Genomic DNA, 23,139 nt, shown 5'->3' with positions numbered 1-23,139 from the left:
ATCCATGTTCCATTTTAAACACCGTCTCGTCGATATTATTATTGTTATATTGTTGTGTTGTATAATGTATATTATTAATCGCCATGACACACGGTTGAACGCCGCGTTCCATCAACGAGAGTCTCGTATTTTTTGGGTCACGTTATAGTAATATAATTTTATATCATATCGGCCGAGAAATAATAATAATACTGATTATACTCATAAAAAACGATTGACTTTCCTTCCGTTCGTCTAGAATCTGAATGAACTGCGTGTGTAAAATCCCATCTGTACTATTGCGGTATATAACATGATTTTGTACTCCACCGAATCAATCATAATAAGTACGTTATTATGTTCAGTTTTCGAAATTATAAAGTTTAGTTTTAAAATATATAATACAATAAAATTAAATATCGTGTGAAAAACAAATACTTTTACTCTCGATCGTCAAACCAAAAAACCGTACTCACAACAGTTTCAATCATTTTTTTCGTTAGAAATTAAATTATTCAAATTCTAATTTTTTAAATAAATCATAATACCATATATTATTATATTCTTTTAAAAAATGTGAGTTTTTATACTATTTAAATTGTGCCCTAATAGCAATACCAACTCGTTTTTTCAAATGGTTTTGGAAGGTATTAAACAATAATAACATGGACATTTTATTAATTACCAACCTAACACTTCTCCTTCAACATTTTATAACTTGAAAAACTGTCTGGATATAACAAATACTAGTTCCAATCTATTTTATGCTTCAATAAAATCATTTTTAAAGATTATTACCACATATATATATACTACACAATTTTATGATTCAGAAAATGTCAAAAATTAGGTGAATCACCCTGTGTATAAGGTAGGTTTCTATAACTCTATAATATATGTATTTATATTTTAATATAAAATCGTCCGAACAGAACACTATATTGTGTACCTATACCCACCTACTTATTAATTTCGGGCGAACAATTTCGTTTTCGCGTGATAACAAACGATCACCATTATAATATTATAATAGGTATAAAAACTTACAGTATTTATTAATAATTTGAAATATAATTACCTCTTTATACACGGACGTATAATGCCGGATGTTATTTTGTTTACGGAAACTACACAGAGTCATGATGAGATTCATCAAGCACGTTCACCCTGTATTCTATATATTTTAATAAATTAATACACCTTTATTCAAATTTTGATTTCAACGATTTTTAAATTCATTCGGAGACTTTATTTTTGAATGTATATACTTAGATTTTGTATGCTGTTTGAGTAGTTGTATTGTGTGACGATACAAGATTATATATTTTTTTTCAAAATAAAATTTTCTTTCTTTACATTTGGTAAATTTTTTCAATTAGATAACAAGATTTTCTAGATATTCGAATTGAAGAATACAAATAAATGTTAATTATTTATCTTTATAAAAAATATTAATTTGGTTTTTAGATCAAAAAGCATAAGAACTATACTTTATACTTTGTGTATGACCAAAAATATGATAAAGTGAGAAAGCAAAAGTTATTATAGTGCGTAGTCATAACTGGTTTTCAAAAAAATAATAATTTATTACTAGGAAAATTGTTAATAGCAACTCTTTATAATATCTCAGATAACTAATAAAAAAAAAATATATTTATGTGGTTAATCAGACCTTGTATGTAATATATATTAGTACAATATAATGTCTAAAATCCGGAAAAAATGTATGATTCTTTTCATTTGGCTATTGAAAGTATTATGCAGGGTTTTATTAAAAAAAAAAAAATAACAAAAACAAACCTTGTTGACCCGTTTTTTTGTACTAACACGAAAAAACAAAAAAAAAATTAAAAATAAGTATCGTCTTATAGATTCTCCCGTTTACGTCATTCGCTATATACATATCTATTATATACACAATGTAATGTTATTTATGATCGTTATACGTAAGTCTTGCGGAAAATTGATCGTGATAAATATGTTCAGTTATAGCGCAGTTATGTTTCGCGCATGGACATGATGGAATAAAATAATTTATTATAAACTTTGGTGTGAACGCGTGTGCAAAAGCGTGCATGGGGTGTAGGGATTAAGATAGGTCACGACAATACGATGAGAAGATATTATTATTTTCGATTGTTGCTCGTCAAGCTACCATATTGACATTATATACCTACCAACGTTTCTGCCAACACAAAAGAATTCGTTGTTAGGCGCATAGGTATACGTATTCAGAAAATATGCATAGACCATTATTCTTATTTTTCGGCGGCCCGCTTATAATAATAAAATATATGAATACTAGTTACTACCACATAGTAGTCTCTCCTAACTACTAATAAACATTCATTATCTATACATCACAAAAAGGAATGTAAAAGTTTTTGAAAATTTTGAAAATATTTATGTATACATTTTTTTTTTTTACATAATTTTTAGTCATTGAATAACAACATTTTTCAAAAATAATCATTAATTATTATACTCGTAATTAAATATAGTGGACTTTTATAGTTTTATTCGCTATACACGATGAAAATAACTTGGCTCATTAATATTTACGTTATTATTATTTCATATAAATGATCGTTTAGAAAAATATTAAAGCGCCGTTTTCAAAAATACAAGTTTGTCTTCTAAAAAAATCTTATTCCAGACATCCTGATGCAGAGGTCATTATTCTCGAATTAAACCTTATAAAAAAAAGTAGTGATCAAGAAAAAGGACTACAGCAACAACGTCAGCGGGTTAGTTATACATTTTATGTAATAATATTTTGTCTGCCGTAGATAGTCAACGTGGTATTTTTTTTTTTTTTTTTTTACAAACCATTACGACACATAATATTCATCTGCAGTGCAGAGGCATTAGTAAAAACAATATAAAATTATACTGTGTTCGATATTGAGTTATGTTATTATAATCCTATAAAAGTCAAACATGATAGGTATATAAATTCGTATGTATATATATATATATTTCTGTTGCTATTTATGAAAAACAATTCAGCAACCTACTAACTATAAAATAATATATTGCATTATATTGATCGCTCGAAATGATATTGGCTGCAGCGTATCAGCAGAGCGAGAAGTATAGATAATCGTTATATTTTGTCGATGGTAAAAATAAACAACTGAACTTTTCAAATAGATATGGCGGTGTGATAAAAGTAATACAATATTTTATGAGACCATCGACTCGCGACCAGTCGTTCGCGGTCATCAAATATATTATAGTAATATAGAATAATACACGTTGTCGATAAATATAACGCTCAACAGTGATAAATGATAAATTTATTATACAACTTATAAATAGAAGTATTTGTTAAATGCATATTATTTAAACATTAATTAACCCTTGACTGTAACTCAAGTATTCATTTAGTTTTTAATAGGTAATTTATAGTGATTAGATAATTATGTAGTACATATTTGAGCAAATTTGTAGGTATAATATAATATTAGTATACGCGCTAACAAGTTAAACAATAATTGATTTATCAATTACGATGAGATTATCATAATAGTAGATAGGCAGATAGACGATTGTCAAACTGCACTTCTTTACAACCTAAACTAAAATATTGATAAATGTAAGCACTTAACTAATTTAAGGATGAAACAAATTAACACGTTATCCGTATACCACCTACGAGAATATTATAGTCTATAACTGATCAGTTTTATGGAATTTAATAATTTACGGTAGATAATATATCGGTGTTCGTAATAAGTTTGTATAATATCATTAACAAAATTATAAATGTTGTACGCAAAACTAGTCGATATAGGGTCTTGAATAGCGGAACGGAAGTTTCGTGAAAAGTTTAAACGGTCGAGTAAAAACATGAAAATTTACATATCCTACGAGGCGCCTCTATAATACACGTGTATTGCAATACCGTAGCGACGTGAGGACAGTGGTGTTGACAATAATAATAACAATGTTATTCGGCGGTCGTACAATAAAATATATTATACACATAACACACACACACACACACATATTACCGTGTCCAAATGAACATATTTTATTATTTATATGTGTGTGTGTGAACTACAGCTGGGAAACGGGTATTGGAAAGTATATAGTAATATTATAATGCTGTATTCCGATCGTCTCCTCCCGCGGACGCGTGTTCTGCGTGCGGTTACACGCGACGCTCGCGCGACACAAACCGACCGGGCGGCCGACACCGTTGCGGCGCCTCATAACCAGTTTGACGTAGATAGTACGAACATTACAATATTATTATAATATATGTTTGGTTTTATACTGTTCGGCGTATTTACTATACAGGTGCGCAGAGGTCGACTTTGTCTTTTCGAGTTTTATTTTTATAATATTATACGTCTCTCGGAAAACGGGTTCGACCGCATCGCCGTCGCATAAAATGCATCATCTGTGATTATAATATTATTATTATGCACATAATAATATTATTCGTCGTCATCATCTCCGTCGGCTCGTAACCGCAATAATAACAATAATGTAGATATAAGCCCATGCGCAAAGTCGGCTGTCGTTATTGTAATGATTTTGTAATCGATAATATAATTTTTTTTTTTATTATTATTATTGTTATTGTTATTATTGCAATTATTTACTCACATTCCAACCATACGTTGTTTAAATAATATTGGCGCACAATCGCATTTCGTATACGTTATTATTATTATTATATTAGGTATACGCAGATTGCAAGAATGGTTAAAAGTTATTTGAAAACACATATCAAGATACATTAAAATCAGTTATTTTCTAAAATACATAATACTATTATATTGTATCCAAGATAAGTGAGATTCATTAAAGAAAAATAATATGTACCTACTTACTACGTATTTTAGTGAGTAAAATTAGTAAAACGTATGGTTGTTTAATGTAATTTATAGAACGTTGTACATAGTTGTTAGTTATATATTGTATATTACATACTTATTAATACGTTTATCGACGATAATAATCATTATGACGATAATAATCATTGTCAGAAATTCATATTATGGAAATATAATTATTATTTATACCCAAACGATCTATCAATACCTATACCATTATGTGTGTTCGATAATGATATGGTATTTTTTTTGTGAAAAATTCAAAAATGATTTCTAATCAATGAAACTAATAATTTTACTCACTGCAATGAGCGCACTGCAGTACCTATCCTTTTTGAACTTGTTTTATACGATAAATTGTGTGATTGCATTAATCAGTTCAATGAAAATAATAGACTAGGTAAGTATTAATTTGTTGTTCTTAAATTTCGAAAAATAATGTATCTTTGCATTTGTATCTAATATTATAGGTGCTCTAAAAATAAATTTAAATATACAAAATATCTTGTCTATGCTAAAGAAAAAATATCTAAATATAATAAATAGATAAATAAAAAATTATATATACACTATACAGTCAACAAGTGTCAAACTATGTGATGTAGTTATACGATACAAATGTATCTTCAATTTAAGATACGTATCTCAGATACTGCCCATTAACGCGTCAGACGACTTTATAATATTATAGTACCTAATAACATTATACTATGCATCTATGCTCAATCTCGGGATGGCTGCAGTCGTTATTATTATTATTATTATTATATACAGCTACAATGTCAACTCTGTTTTTCCATATATTGCGATTTAAAATAAAAGGACTGCCAACAAACATTACGTCATTACATACAGAAACGGGTATAATAATATACTCAGCGGTGGCGTCGATAAATAAATTCATTATACTGTGTGTGTGATGCAATGTGTATAATATATTATATATGTATATTTACAAGCGACAAATGACGTTTTCTCACGCTTCCAATTTTTACCCTTTTATATAATATGTAAGTACATCTCACTCTGTAAGCGAATCAATTTTATTTTCAATCATTAAACTACCATCATCATACATTCGACATGTTCTTATTTACTTTGCTCCACATAAATATATAAGTTTGAAATGGTAATTTTCAGATTTTTGATACATAAAAAAAGATTTTTTTCATTTATGTTTTATTATATTTTTTAATACATTTTCAATCGAAAGCGGTATTTAATGATACGGGTAGCGAGTAGGGTTATGAATGTCAAAACCACAATACAAAAAAAAAACGAACTGGCACAACAGAGTCGACATTTAGAGTTAAAGTAAAGTCGATAAGCATTCCTTTACCGCGTAAATGTATATCGTAATACATATTGTTATTATTATACATTGCGCACTCGAAATAAATCCCAAATAACGTAACGGTTTTGTGTGCGGTTCTATAATATCGAATCAATCTATAATATTATTTATCGTTTTAAATCAACTTTTGGAATAGCATTCAACAAAACTTTCTCTAATGATAAAAATATTATTTATAAAAGCTCCTCGCTGTGCTATATTTTCTCGATTCTAACGCAATTTTATTGTAAACTTGTGTTTGTCTTAATTATTGTTATATTATTTATTAAATGAATATAAACTGTTGAATAAGTATTCAAAAGATTTAAGAAGTTGATTAATTACGTGAAGCGTCACCCCTTGAAGGCTAAATATAAGCCACTGACGTTGTACATTATAATTATTCCTTTAAAGTTACATCAAAATTTATGAATATTTTTAGAAGTATTTTTTTAGACATAATTTAAAGTCATTGTAAAATTAAATTTTTAATCTTTTATTTTATGATTATGAATGACAACATATTATATATTATATATGTATATTAATATTACTAAGCAGAATATTTTCTGACAATTTTAATACGAATTTAAAATTTAGTAAGTAAACACTACCTATTATAACTATTTAGCTACTCGAAAATAAATTTTTTTTTATGTTGTTTTATTATGGCCTTAATTTATGTAATATATATATATATATATATATACCTTATATATATTGACAAAAACGTAAATACTTTCTAAGCAAATGTTTACTTTTAAAATTATCACCTTGTATGTAAATATGTGTACATTGCATATGTACCTAGTCATTTGAAATAAAACACAATAATATTGTTATGATTGTATCAGTACAATGAATGAGATATGCCATCGATTCCCGTAGGGGTTTGAATCGTAACCACCGAGAGAACTGCTGTAGTGAATCAGTATAATTTTCTTACTATCAACACACATAATATACAGAACCTCCCACTTGTAACTTCACCATGTGTATAATCGACGACGGGAGGTATAATTCCAAAAATTCTATTGGTCTTGACAGCCCACTTTTATTAATGACTGATGGATTTATATAAATATATATATTTATAGCCACACGCTTGTGTACGTATAATGTATGTATATATATATATATATATATGTCCATCTGTGAATGAGATATAAATTAGGTCGTTGTGTCAGCTTACACCCAGAGAAAAATAATATCAATAATAAAATGTACGAGTCAAATACATATGAAATATTATATATTATTATTATTATGATATACCTAACTGTAGGTACTGATTTCGATCGACAAGATTACGCACCTGTTTTATTTATATGTAAACCTACCTTTATATTTTGCAGTGTGTTTTACCAAGCATGAAGTACACCCCAATATTATCATTTATAATAATTAGTCATTGAAATTTTGATTTTAGAATTTTTAAGTATACAAATGGCCATAGTTTAAATACATGCTTAAAATTATTATACAATCTATATCAGTATAAAGATTAAAAGTGTCTTGTAATAATGTAAACTAGTTTTTAAAATATGAACTCATTGTATTATGTAATCGATTTTTAGAAAGATAAATTATTTAAAAACGTTGGTGAGGTATATAAATCAAAATTCGAACGAATGTTTTCTGAATTAATTAACTTTAATTACTGGGATTATTATTATAATTATTATCAAAGTTGAAATTGTAAATATTGTCCTAGTATCTTAAGTACTAGACAACTAGACTAAACATTTAAGTTAATACCTACATAATATTTTATATGTAGTTTAAAGCCGTCATTAATGACTATGATAATAAATGTATAGTACATTTAAAAACTTAGAGATTACTCGTTTATATTTTTATAAATATATTCAAAATAATTAATAAATCTGATAGAAAATTTTCAGTAGAAAGGTGGTCATTTTGTTTTAAAAAAAACGTTTGTATACCACCACCAAATAATTCTTAAATTAAGTAAAAAATAAAAAATTGTTCAAATATAATATATATATATAATATATATATATGATTATATTTATAATATAAATAATTCTAAAAATCAGTATTTGAAAATAATATACCATATGAATTTAAAGTAAACAAGGGGCGTAAATATATTCGGTTAATCATCCTGTATATTATGAAATAAATACTCTGTGACGTTATAAAGTTAATATATTTTATAATTTAATAAACATAATAAAATAACAATAATGGATAATATTATTGTTTTGATATTCGAGTGGGAATTTTTAAGACTGTCGGACCTCGGACAACGCGCGTGACGAAATATCAAGAACCGTCATAATAATAATATTATAATACCTCTATACTATACTGTACTATATTATATCTAATGGAATAATATTGTTTATTTTCTATCGCGTGATTATATATGTATATATAGTCGTGCGACTAATATAGATAGATTAATATAAAAGAATTATCGACTCAATTGATCTATCTGACGTATACGAGTGCTTTACATAATACACATTATATTATACGTCATACATAATATTATTATAATATAATATAATAATATATAACATAGTATGATCGTGAAAATGTCATTATTATATTACACCACCGGGTCGACGGAAGAATACTTGACTATACTTGGCTTATAATAATAATATAATATCACGATGCAGTAATAAAAAATTGACTACACCCGAATAATATTGGGGGTCCCATTACCCATAAAAATTGACGTCCGAATAATATTATTAGTTCCCACTACGATTTTTCTACATAGCGCATACTGCATCTAATACTTTTGATTACCTACATATTATATTATTAGGTATACAGTTGTAAAATACACACATTTTTTTGAGTTTATTATTTAGTATAATATTTTAAAAGTAGAACCGCGCAATGGAGAACAATTATAAATAAGTGAAGAGATTTAGAGTAGGTATCTAAATTTACTAAATTTAAAAATATTATTTTAGAAGTAGATACATCCTTTTTGTAAAAAATATGATATTCTATATTATAGTACTTTAAATTATAAAAAAATCATAAATTTAAATATTAGTATACTATAACAAGTATGTATATAATAATATTCAAACACAGTATGTGTCATTTTCTAGAAGTTATTGTCCAATAATAATTAGCTCTAAAATCTAGCAGTTAAGGTCTGCGTCAACTCCTTATTTTGTATTAACTAATTACGTAACCATATTATAATAATATAATAAATGGTACGGGCTGTTATACGTCCTCGTAAAGCATTTAAAATCATTCCTATATTAAAATTGCCTACATCAAACCCCTGAATAAAATTACGCGTCATAGTAAATACTATCATAACATTGAAAATTCACCATCTGCAGGGGGCCAAATGGGCCAACAGTTATCATATTATTATGTATCATGGAAATGATCGATCAAGTGATGAATACACGATATAATCTATCGTATTAATATCACTATAATAATATAAGACCTTAATATGTAATAAATAAATCATGAAAAGCTTCAGCACTAACCTCTGCCTGCGGTTTTCCACCTTCGGATATGCACTCCAGTTCGATCGGTGAGTTTTCCGTGGTATAGATTTTATCACCCTGTACGATCCGTGGACGATTCGGTGGCACCAAAACAGTCAGCGTCGCTTTTCTGGACCTGATGGCTGGTTCATCCCGCTTGCCTGTGCCCACCTGGCACTGGTACACCCCGTCATCGTCCAGAGTCACGGGATTCAGTTTCAAATTGTATTCGCCTGGTGTGACGAGATCAAAACAATAAACACGACGATCATGTAACAACAACAACAATATACGATAATAATAATGATAATTAAAAAAATAATAATAATAACACAACAACGATAAAGCCGTCCCTCGTGAACATTTAATATATTAATACGTATTATTATTCCTATATATGATTGTGTAATGTGTATACCTATATTATTTTAATATGCAATGACTTATCTGCATAAAAATGCATCATCTATCGTTTTTTCTAGAAAACTATTAAAAAATATATGCTATTTAGTACTTTTGAGATGTCGTTTTATGAATTTCGAACTTTTTTAATTGACGCGTATTTGTTAAGACTTTTCGAAATATGGATTAAAATTCCATTCAAAATTTGTTATTTCATAAAAGGCAATTTTTAAAAATTCAGAAATGTACATCGAATACATTGATTGGTTAATTGTGTTTTTCAATTTTGTATTTTAAGAACCGAAAATTTAACAAAAGGTTAATGTACAACTGTACAACTTAATTTAAATAATATAAATAATGTGTAATGTACATATAGGTAATAGTCAAATATCAAAACGCGTAACTCGTGTTCTGTTCAAATTGTACATTAATCACTTACTGAATGCCTATTTAATTCTAACGAAAGATTGATTGTATCTGCCATATTAATTTATTGTCTGATTAAAATAAAAATTTATTTGTATTTATCTGGATGAAATTATTGTTGTTTATAATTCTCAACGCTGAATTAATATTATATGGAGTGGCGGTCGTCGTCATCGTGTATAGCAGGCACGTCAGATCGAACCGGTCGGCGACCGCGGTAAAACCACGACGCGGGTTGGGGTCGAGAAGTGTGCATACATTATATGAATATATATAACGATAATACGACGTATATGCGAGGAAAGAAGTCGAACACCTGTTGCTGCTGCCGTGTAAGTCGTCTACACATCACGCGCGCGCCGCGACGACGACCACGACGACCTGTGTAGTGCGTGTACCTATACCTACGCAGCATACGTAAGTCCGATGAGTAAAACTGGATTTTTCTCTACAGCCGGTTGACGGACGTATATAATATATATATATATATATATTGGTATACATATAAATATATATGTATTATATAGACTGCAACAGCAGCGACGACGGTTAGGCGTAAAAACGAGATTATCGACGATTTTTAAGAGCCGAGAAATATATTAGACTGCGCGCAGTAATGACGACGGTAATAATAATAAATAGTTCGTTGGTATTCGAACGGGATCAGTCGCCGCACCGCCGCCGACGGAGGGAAAAACGCACATCGAAATGCAGTTATATACAGTGCACACTATAATATAATATAATACGATGGTTTGGACGGACGCAACTGTAGTAGAATAGAGTCCAACACGAAAACGCCCATTGACGTGTCGATTCTACTCAAATAATATAGATACTGTTGTTATTGTGTGTTGTTATTATTCGAACGGCTCCATAATATATAATTATAATAATATATTGATATAATATAACACGATGATCGATATAACATTTTAGTTTTTAACGCGCGGTCGGTGGTTGCTAACTATACATTTAAATAATTGTTTTGTATGATATATTATTATATTATTATTATTCGTCTATTTGTTGTTAGTCTGATAAACAATGTATTCACTACAACTGTTACAACAATGTCGGGGTCTGGAACGAATGTGTTTGGATGTGGCAAGAATTTTTTCTAATGAAACCACATAGTTTAACAACTGGTCATAGACCAAATATAATATCGACAGTATTGCACTGTTGACTCATACACGAAAATTTACAATGACATTATAATATTGATATTAAATTATCAGTTAACCATTTTATTGGTGAGGGAAAGGGGATGGAAGAGGGTAATCTTCTTGAAATTAAAAAAAAATTAATAAACGAATGATTAAAGTGATTATAAATACACGCACGGTTGGTCTTATCATGTCCGAGTAAAATCACCGGTGTATGTAAAAAGATTGAGAATAGTATTTAAAATAATAGACTTTAAAACTATTTTATGTATTTTACAATTTTAGATTTTGAGCTGAGCGATTGATTTTACAATAAAATGTATGTGTTTTATTTTTGAGTCTTTTTACGCGATAATAATTAGTCGGAAAAAGTTTCGATTTCAATTTTAAGGATGGTTTTAGTTAGTAAATTGGATCTAATTTATACTTTAAAAAATTCCTTATACTTCTTTTATAATTGGAAAAACCAAATAAAAAATTAAGGAAAAACGGAAATTTTTACTCAAATTCAATATTATTATTATTAAAATAATTGTTTTTTAATCATGGCTACCTTAAAACTTTTATGTTTATTAATTATTATATTATGATACCATGTGAATTAATTTTTAAATATTTCTTACCTATTTATATTATAAGCTTATTTACACTGTTTACGGCAGGGTAGAATTGACTCAAAAATGTAATATAATAAAGATATAATACATTTCATGATGAATGAAAATCTCCTCTTATTCTATCATAAATACGCGACTAGTGTTAAAATTAATAAATTAAGTTTTGATTTACTTTAGTAAATTAATCATGAAGCATTGTTAACTATAAAGTTATGTACTTAGTTAAAATATTAACGAATTAGTTATTATTTTTACCAATATAATTTAATAAAAAAAAATTAAAATTAAAATATTTTCATAATTGAAAATCATATTTGTTTTATTATTCATTTTTTGCTATTACTAAATGTTTTGTTAAAATATTTTACTATTATCAATTTCAACTGTTATTACATATTATATAAATATTTATTTTTATTTTAATTGTTAATTTATCTCCATTATTTTTGTATTTTACAAACTATGTTTCAAGTAGGCACTTAAACATATTTACCTAAATTAACTCTTATTTTGATATAATATGTATATTACAATTTTATTTATGTCATGGCAATGAAATGGACAATTAATAAATAATCATTAAATAAAATTAATTATGGCTAAACAATTATCATATAATCATAATGTGTAGTCGGGTTAAGTAAAATAAGATCATGTGTTGACTTTAAACTTAAATCGACCAATAACTCATTAATATTACTATATATCTATACCTATTCAAAAACTATGTTATAGTTTTTTACGACTTGCAGTTAATTTATCGTTAACTATGGCTTCAACCTTTATGTTATATGATGTCAGTAAAACACTCTTATTTTCCTCTAAATAAATATTAAAATAATTCTCATTATTATTAAATATAAATACAATCATGTAGGTAATAATAATATTTTTATCGCGTCGTTAATATCACGACTGTCTATGTCGGTCGATTTAAAATACCATTCACATCTTACTGAACATTGGTCAGTGTATACTGTATATATACTACTTTTACGTAGGGATTTGAGTGATTAAAAAATATTTTCGGTAATATTATTGATTTCATTGCGGTTATTGGAATGCGAACGCGAAATAAAAATGCATTATGAAAATGAATCGATTTAATTAACGTTTAATAATTATTATTATTGTTTATGGACACGAAAACGGGTAATAAATGAACATTAAAAATGTTTTAAATTTAAATTTTGTTAAAATATAACAGTGTAATATATTACGACGAGTGAGTTATAACTAGGTAACTATATAAAAATAAATAAATACATTTCTTGATCCATTTACATAATAATTTTGATGTCCATAAAATGTCGGATGATTCTACTGTAGTAATGGTTTTAAACTAATTTCAACGTATTTTTTTATATTTATTTTTTCATTTCATCTCTATAAATGTTATTTTTTTATTTTAATACCGTTGAATATTTGATCAAGAACTATACGTACTTAATGCAATAATAGTATTCGACTAGCTATTAAATAATATGTATAACAGAAAGTATAATAATGTTATTTAAAAACCCAAAGGTCCTGTTATAGATTGTTGAGGAGTATTATAAAACGAAATCAAGTAGTAAGCATAGAATTAAAGATGTCAGGGGAGCATTGATTTTAATTTATTTTTTTTAATACAAATAATATTCAAAATAAATTTCGAAATTAGAATATAAAAAAAAATCACATCTATTAATAATAATTATTAATGGCTATCTTTTTTAGTTTAAAATTTATTTTTTCTAAAAAATATTATGATAACGTTTTTAAATTAATGATAATTTCAATTATGAACAATGTTGTTCAATATATTATAGTACGTTTTTGGTATTACCACTATTAAAGTATATGCAATAATCAATAATATTAACATATTCAATTATTTATTCGTATTGGGTGTTTTTGACCTATTCGGGTGAAGTAACAATATGCTATATTATAGTGTCTAACGCTCACAATAATAAAACATATTATTGACTTATTGCTTTAGCTGTGACGACTATCGGACTATGTATACTGTATAGCATCTTTGTTAAAATAATTTATAAATGTGTAAAATATAATATTACATAATTATTATTCTAGTCTTATTAGTTATTATAATTTATATAATATATAACAGTCAAAAATTGTAATTAAAAATTGTTTGAAGTATGAAGGGATGAATGGAGAACATTAATTGTCTGGTGTCTCGGAGCCCAATAGATCTTTAATATGGCCTTGAGAAGTTGTTGTAATAGTAATAATAATATTTTTAAGAACTTTTGTAAATTATTATTCATAGCTAGTATATATATCGTTGGTACTTAGAATTTATCAGTAAAAAAAAGCATCTTTATTATATAATATAACAGTTACAGGTCACGTTTAGCATTATAAAAGTTATTATCCCCTTCAATTTTAAAACAAACTAGGCTTATTTATTTATTTTCTTATTAAAATGAATATTACAACCTACAGTATATAATTTTATTTATTATAATATATAATTTTTTTTTCTTCAAACATCGCGCAACACTTATATCTATACACTGAAGCCAGTTTTAATTAAAACATTTCCACGTGAATTAATTTTCGAGTAAACGAGATTTAGCATTTATTATACGCGTAGGTACCGACCTACTGCACAATATCATTATAAATATAACACTTACAGACTATATAAAATAATGTTTTAGATCTTTATAAACCTCGGGAATCAGAGTTGTACATTATTTATTGTACCTGACTACAATAAACGCTTGTTGTAAAATAAATTGTGAAATGTGTTTTAGTTTGTCATAAATTAATAAAATAATAATAATAATTTTAATAGTGAATTAGATTTTCTAATCGATTGTCAAGTGCTCGTTTAAAAAGGTACTGATGAGAATTTTATCTTCAAAACGTAATAAATAATAATAATCAAAACTATTTATTACGTCATATACGATAGAATATAGTGTCGTATTGGACAGTGCGAATAGAAAGCGTGTATGATAACAGAATAAACGTTTTAATTTATTATAGTCAATATCGAGTTGAATGTTAAATAATATATCATAACTAATAACTATCGATTTTTTGAAAGAGTGATCTTCCTACAAAAGAGTAAAAGACACATTTATTTAATGCAGTGCATTATATAATATTAATGTGTGCGTACTCGTCTATTTAAAGTATAAAATATGTAATGGAATATTAATCGGTACAGCAATGAGAAATTAATATAAAACCCGATTGACTTGTTTGTAATAATTTGTTTAAAATAAAGGCAGACAACTATATTATAAACTAGACTGCACGAGTAAGTAATACAGTTTTGTAACTTAACGTTTTAATAAAATAATAACATTCATTCGAATCACAACGGACGGATTAAAAGAAAACTCGTGTATAATAATTAATAGTAATACTATTATTGTGTCAAACCTACGCAGAACATAAAACAAACTTACGTATACTGTCCCAGCGAAATATAGTGTACAGAGATGTACATACCGATTGGTTCTGCGAGTCTAAAGACCATATTTTTGTTACGCGAGATCAATATTATATATTATTATATTATTATATTAGGCGAGGTGCACAGCCGAATCGTAACGCAATTACAGCGGACATAATAAATAATAATAATAACAATATATCAATGAAAACAAAACATTATGTACGGCTGTCTTTCGGTGTATAGTTTTATAGAAATGTATATTATGATATATCACATATTATAGACGTGTATAGATGTCATTGAAAAAAAAAAAATCTATATGGGAAACTATCGGTGCGGGTGGCATGACGTCGTGGCGGCGGCATATTTTTTTTTCGTCTCGGTTATCGCTTTCAATATTACACAGTGCACGATAATAATTTAATAATAAAACATAATATAATGTCGTATGATAGAAATGTATCTTAAAGATGTATCGGCGGGATTTTAGACGGCGAAGGAAGCTGGGTCCGAATTAAAAAAAAAAAAAAACTTCCCCACCATTAATATTATCATCACCACAACCTGTTGTAGATTCATAGCAGATAGTCATAGTTCCGAATTGATTCCCTTGGTTTATTTTTATATTCTATTTTTTATTAATCAAGTTCAAATATAAAATAAAATAAATAATATAAGTATAAGAAATTTAAGCCTGGTTTATTGATTTTTTATCTAACCGGTCCATTTTTTTTTTATTAAATGAATTTACAAAGCGACCTCCTCGAGTCTTTACGAGACTACTTTTATGATATTTCATATCATAAATACAGTTGTACTAAAATTATGTTTATGATAAAATCACTTAGTTATTCAAGAATTTTTTAATGTATTCTATTGTTCCACATATACTGTATTCGCAGGATAATAACAATTAGCTATCTAACGCAAAAACTATACACAAATCGTTTCAAAATAAACAATATTCTATAGTAGCTAATAGGTTTTGTTGAAACTTCTATATTCAAAAGTTAAAAAGTGTTGTATTATGTCTACATAAAAATGTAAAATAAATATTTAAATTATCGTGCACATCATCGGTTAAATGCATTACATTTTTTAAAAAATGTTCAATAATTTTATTTTACTGAAAAAAGGTTCTTAAGTGTATGCACTATGCCAGAGTTTCTCAACCGGTAGTACGTGTACCCCTGGTACGTGAGAATGTATGAGGAAAAACGCAAAAAAAATGCAAAATGACCGATAAAAAATTTGATGCATTTTGAATGATTTGTTATTTGTGAAATATTTAACAATTAAATAATTTATTGTTGACACAAAAATTGGTCAATACTATGATAAGTGCAAATAACATTATGGGCAACGGGTACCCCATAACCTTGGAGGTATGCAGAGCAGTGGTGAGAGGTTAAGGGGTACATAAATGAAAAAAACGCTGGTGTATGCCATGAAAAAAGTCTCAGTGGGAACCAATTAGGATGTCGATTTTTTAGCTATGGGAACCAATTCGGATGTCGCCGTACGGATAAAACCAGTTTTGTTCTTGTTTTTAAGCATAATCAACTCGGCATAGTAGATAACTGTGAAATACGTAGTTTGCAGCATTGAAACGTTTTTAATCAACGGTCAGTAACGTCAAATATATTTTTAAAAACAATAAAAGTTGTATTATGTTATTGATGAATGATGATGGTTACAATAAATTACATTTTCAAAAGTTTTTGAACAATATAACGACATAACATGCTCGAAACGTTATACGTGTAAATCTCGTTTTAAATTAAATTATAATATTGAAATTATCATGTTCAATATTTAATCAAGTTATTTTGACGTTAACGTTAAGAGGTATTACATTTTACACACGTCATCGTATCACCGATGGCTACTATATGCACAGGATAAATAGCATTCGAAACAGTTTTGAATTTTTTTTTTACTCGAATGAGCTATTTTTTCCGCTATTAATCAGTGTTTAGATACATCACATTCTTTGTATACATAAAGGGTTATCTTGGTAGAAAACTAACTAATTGCCCTAGGAGAGGAGTGGGCGGAGATTGATTATGCATTATTTAATTATTAATATCGAAGAGAACCGTATAACTACGGGTATAGGTATGTAGCGCGCGGTCGTCGATGCTGCGCGCGATAAAGCGAAATGCATTTGAATAAAATAAACAACAGGTGTAATGTAACAAGAATTCTGGGACAATAAAGTAGGTAACAACAATAACAATAATAATAATAATAATAAATAAAGTTATTAACAACAATATAGTATTATAATATATTAAATGAACACTTTACTTACGTCGAAGACCACTATAAGAACGTTGTTACAATAATAATAATATAATATTACCATTATGATGACCTACAACTGTGATATTTCAAATGAATTCATTAACTTAAATTTTCCTACTTCAAAATTTATTAGCAATCCCATCTCATCAGTATGAAATCGATCATAAATGTTGTTTTTAGTGTTTTTACCACATAATATGAGACAGAACATAATATACCTCTACTTGGATATTATATTTGTTATTAATGTTATTATTTTACTTCCGTGTAAATATTATATATTATAGTGATAATTATTTAGATCATTTTTTTCACCACTGGCATTGCTTTCACGATGAGTAGATAAAAATGTTTTAATTTTTAATAAACATGAATTTAAAAAAAATAGCCGTTGACGGTTATTAAAATAATGTTTACTGAGTCTATCTATACATTTTTTAAGTAAATAATTCAATTATAAAAATTAATTGTTTTTTATAATACTATATTTATCAGAGTTTTTAAATATTATAAGTTATAACAATAGGAAAAATGATCGTTTATAGAATAAAAAAAATAGATATTGTTTTTTTTTTATATACATTTATTATAAACCGTTAACACAAGCAATTTTATTATAAAGATGAAATTCTATACGAGATTATTACAATATGTATATAGACCATTCGAAAAAAATTATCGTCACGTATTTTAAACTATTTGTACGTATTTTTATTCGTTTCGTGTACGGTGTATCTATACATATTATATAAGTAGAACGTACTAAATAAATGTTATTTTCTCGTATACCTTATACACAGTAATAGTATAAGTTGAAAGTGTTGTATCATTTATTTATATGCATAGTGCATACAATAAATTAATATATTATATTTGTATAAAATTCGATTTCTCACTAAAAGCATAATAGGATAATAAATAATAATTTAACAGATCCTAACAATAATATAAAAATAAAATAGTATTATGTAGTAATGTCCTTGCAATTTAATGGTTATAATATTATATAAATAAATTATATAGTTTAAGAGTTTATAAATTTAATTTAAAATATTATAGTAGCTTGTAAAGTTGTCCACTCATCGCGTAAGCACATATTTGTATAAACAAAGATGAGAATTTTAACGAGTTTAAAAGTTATTTTTTTTTTTAAACTTTAACTTAAATAGTTAATCAATTACCCAATTGCATTCAAGTTAAACAATCCATTAGAAGAACTTAGATTTGTCTAGTTAATTTAAAAAACAATACATTTAGTTGAATTTGAGTTATATGTTTAGCATATTACATTAAATTACACATTATAGAACTACTTAACTACTTTAATTAAAATACATTTATCAATTATTTGTTTTTCTTAGTTTTTATCTATGACCAGTGTATAAGATTATTTTAAATACAAAGTAATTAATAATTATTCTTTGATTTTTTAATATAGTTAACATTAACTTGTAATTACTTAATCCAATACAAATAGTTTAGCAGGTATAGGGTACATTTTTAACAAAATATTTAATTATTATTTAAAATAAAAAAAAAATTATGTTTTAAGATCACTATAATATATGTGTATTTTGGATGTTAGGGTGGTAAATGATAATTAAATAAAATAAAAAAATAATTAACTTTTTAACAAAATTAATAGCTTACATATTTTCCTTCATATAAACGTTTAACTTTTAGAGTTAAAAATATATTGTTTGTTACCTATAATCAGCATGTAGCTTTGTGACGTTGACTTAACTCAACAAAAATTAATATTTTTTATTAGTGGCCTACTTTTGAATATATTATACATTATAATATAAAATAGACTCAATATATATTATTTTATTAGTTTAAGCATTAAAACTGCATACAATACCTAAAAATATATTATAATTAGAAAAATAATAACAAACTTCGAACGATTAAGTGTCATTAATATTCTCAATATGGTTTTGCTACTATACCGTGGAAAACTATAGGTATATTTTACTAAGTACTAAAATATCACGATATATGATGGTGCATGTACTATTATAGTCACTACGACTACCACTACGACTCTACGTATAACATAACGTCATATTGTAATGTGCGCTTGCATATTTATTATAAACTATTATAAAGAACAAATAATAACGTGAACATCGAGTTAATTTTACCAAGTATCACCTCAGCAATATTATACTTAATGAAATTATATACACACGTATAATACTATATTATAATGGTAAAACGATACGCGTCGAGCGACCGAGGGCTATGCAGTCGTATAGCACGCGTAACGTAAAATGAATTATTCAACACTGCATTAAGTGCAGTTTACAGTCGAACATTACGCGAGTACTTACGCACTAACTATATTATATTATGTACTTAAAATAATAATAATAATAATATATGCAATTAAACGTCACATCACAAGTCGTGCAGCGTAAAACGGGTTGAAGGCAGGCGCATGCACTGCAGCATCGATGTATTATTGACGCGTGTCGACAGGTGCCTATAAATCCGCGATTCTATGTGTAGGTATATAATGATATGCAATAATATAAGGTATTTACGTACGCGATTATACAGGATTTTCTGTGCCAACGATATGCTCGTAATATATACAGTTGAAATCCGTATAAAAGCGATCGCGTCACAGTCCGGTCCGGTGTGCAATAAAAACTGTATGTGTGTATTGTGTGCATGTCATATAGGTAGGTACTATAATAATACAGAAGATCATCGTACGGCTAAATAATAATAATATTATATTGTACCAACGTTCAAATAATAACCTAACGTATGTGAAATGATCGGAATCGTATACGACTTGGTGAGGTGGTTTCGGATTTTAGGGTTTAAGCGTGCCAAAGATTCGCCAAGTAATCACTCATCTCTATTTGTTATTCGAGTTCTGATTTTTGGAATAATTGTTAAGTAGTACACTTAAAGACCATCACATTTTCAAAAAATCGTACAATAGCTTAGAAACTAGTCATCCTAATTTCGATATAGATACGTCAACATTTTCGTTAAACTCGTCTACGCTGATGGCCATTTGCATGAAAAAAGGGTGTTATGGGTTAAAGGTTTTTTCTAATATAATAATAAGTGAAAATCCTACTATACACTAGTTGGTAAATGGTCGAGAAAATATAACTCTCGACTTTAAAATGATTAGCGAATGGCTTTATAAGTAAAAATTGTCATCGATCCTAAATACTTATAGTGATGTAACTAAACTCTATGTCTATAGTCTATTCCATCACAGACGAGTACCTACACTCGACAGTAGGTTACGTTTTCGTCGATGAGTTTCCTTAACCGCACCCGTCTGACATCAAATTATTACAAGTCATTATTTAACCGTTGACGTATGCAGCCTTTCCGTGCGTTATTTACTACATTATAATACATAAATGTATTAAATTTAAAGGCACGTTCGAGGAAATAATTACGAAATTATAGGCATCTTGAAAAACTAAACCGCTTGTTCCATAGCGGTTTGCCATTAAATTTATTTCGAACGGTGCTGCGTAATACTTCATGTTTAAGAATTTCAATCAAACAGTAATAAGACTGTTATTGTATATAGCGTGCGTATATGCAATATATAGAAATATAATACAAGAACTATTGTGGAGAAATGGCGAGAAATTTTCAATTTAAATATTCGTTTGTTCGATTCTGTTATTTAATTCGATAGATAATTTATGAAATCCGTAGTATCGGGTGCGCAGTACTTAATTCATATCAACACAATATTTCCAAACTGTTTTTGTAATTATATACTAATTATAGTATCGACGAACGAATGAAATCTTAATAGGTTTAAAAAGTCTGCTTGCAGCCGATTAGCAGGCGAATCAAGTATATAGAAAAAAGATAAGAAATTTTCGAAATTTCTGCTGCCCCGATATACCTATTATATTATATACATTTATATATTTAAATAATTTAATAGATAATGAACTATCTCAAGACGATGAGAGACGGCTACACGTAGTCTTAACTTAAGTTAGGTTAGGTATTTATTATAATGCAAAAAAACGTTTTTACAATATAATACCACATACAGAGTGATTTCTACTTTATCATAAACCAGATAGACAAAATCATATACACACGACCGTACGTTATTATATTTTGAATATTTTAAATTCTCGAGAGTAAAATCATTACGGATTGAACAAAAAGTCACACACTTCGCTAAATTAATTTAATATCGCTCAAAATTGGTAAAAAATATGATTTACTTTGTATTTTCCTTTTTTTTAACTGTCAACTTGAAAATATGTTTTATGAAAGTGGAGAGTTACCTATAAGCATATAGTCCGTGGAATTTTTGATTTTTAATGCTCATTTATAAAAAGTAACTTTATTCAATTTAATTTAAAATGATATCATAGCAGCGATATTACTATTTTTTTCTTAATAATAAATTGGAAAAGATTAGGAAAGATTAATTGTGTATTTTTTTGTATTATGTTATTAATTTATATTGCATATTTTTTTAAATACTATCTTTAAATACGGTCGTATGCAGATCACTAAATCTTTATACCATTTATGGGTTAGGTTTTAGTAAAATGTTGGTTCGTTTTACAACTAAAACTATAATATTGTATTTAATATTATTATAAAATCGCGTCGTGTGACGACGGTAGATAATAATATAACTACAGCTAGAACAAACAGCTAGTAATGTGTCGTTCGGGTGCAATAATGCAATGCAAACAATTTTACCGTTCGCGTCGCTGCCGGTCATGGCGTATCTCGGGTAACCGTGATACGATAGATTCCTGTTGGTGCCCAGCGCAAAATCGTCTTTAGTCCATTGCAGCTGGCCGGCAAGACCGGCGACAATACATGGCAGTGAAACCGTCGAGTCCACCACCGCGCTCTGATCTTCGGGTTCGACGACGAAAGATTGTTCGTTTGACGAAGCCCGACCGACAGAGACCATCACTAGGGTCATGCACATGACAAAAATCTCCAGTCGATTCGTCATACTCGTTCATCTGTAAACACCGCATAATAATTTATTAACATTGTTGTTATAATATAATGTATATTAACATTATTATTATTATGATTATTATCATAATTATTGTAAGAGTCAGTATGATATTACAGTAATCTTAAAAACTCTAAACAAAATG

At 27.6% G+C, this 23,139-nt stretch overlaps 1 protein-coding gene across 1 annotated transcript in view; it reads right to left on the bottom strand.

The window, feature by feature from the left end:
* Positions 1–23,139, bottom strand: part of LOC114124187 (irregular chiasm C-roughest protein-like) — a 205,513-nt gene that overhangs the window by 155,108 nt on the left and 27,266 nt on the right. The window contains exons 2-3 of the mRNA XM_050205793.1: positions 22,724–22,998; positions 9,657–9,889 (exon numbers count right to left, since the gene is read on the bottom strand). Of these exons, the coding sequence (XP_050061750.1) occupies positions 9,657–9,889; positions 22,724–22,988 (498 nt within the window). The 5' untranslated portion in view covers positions 22,989–22,998. The remainder of the gene's footprint in view (positions 1–9,656; positions 9,890–22,723; positions 22,999–23,139) is intronic.

This window comes from Aphis gossypii, chromosome X (genome assembly GCF_020184175.1).
Source record: "Aphis gossypii isolate Hap1 chromosome X, ASM2018417v2, whole genome shotgun sequence".
NCBI classification, from domain to species: domain Eukaryota; kingdom Metazoa; phylum Arthropoda; class Insecta; order Hemiptera; family Aphididae; genus Aphis; species Aphis gossypii.
Note: the sequence above shows the minus strand (reverse complement) of the source record. Positions and strands in the feature narration are given on the sequence as shown.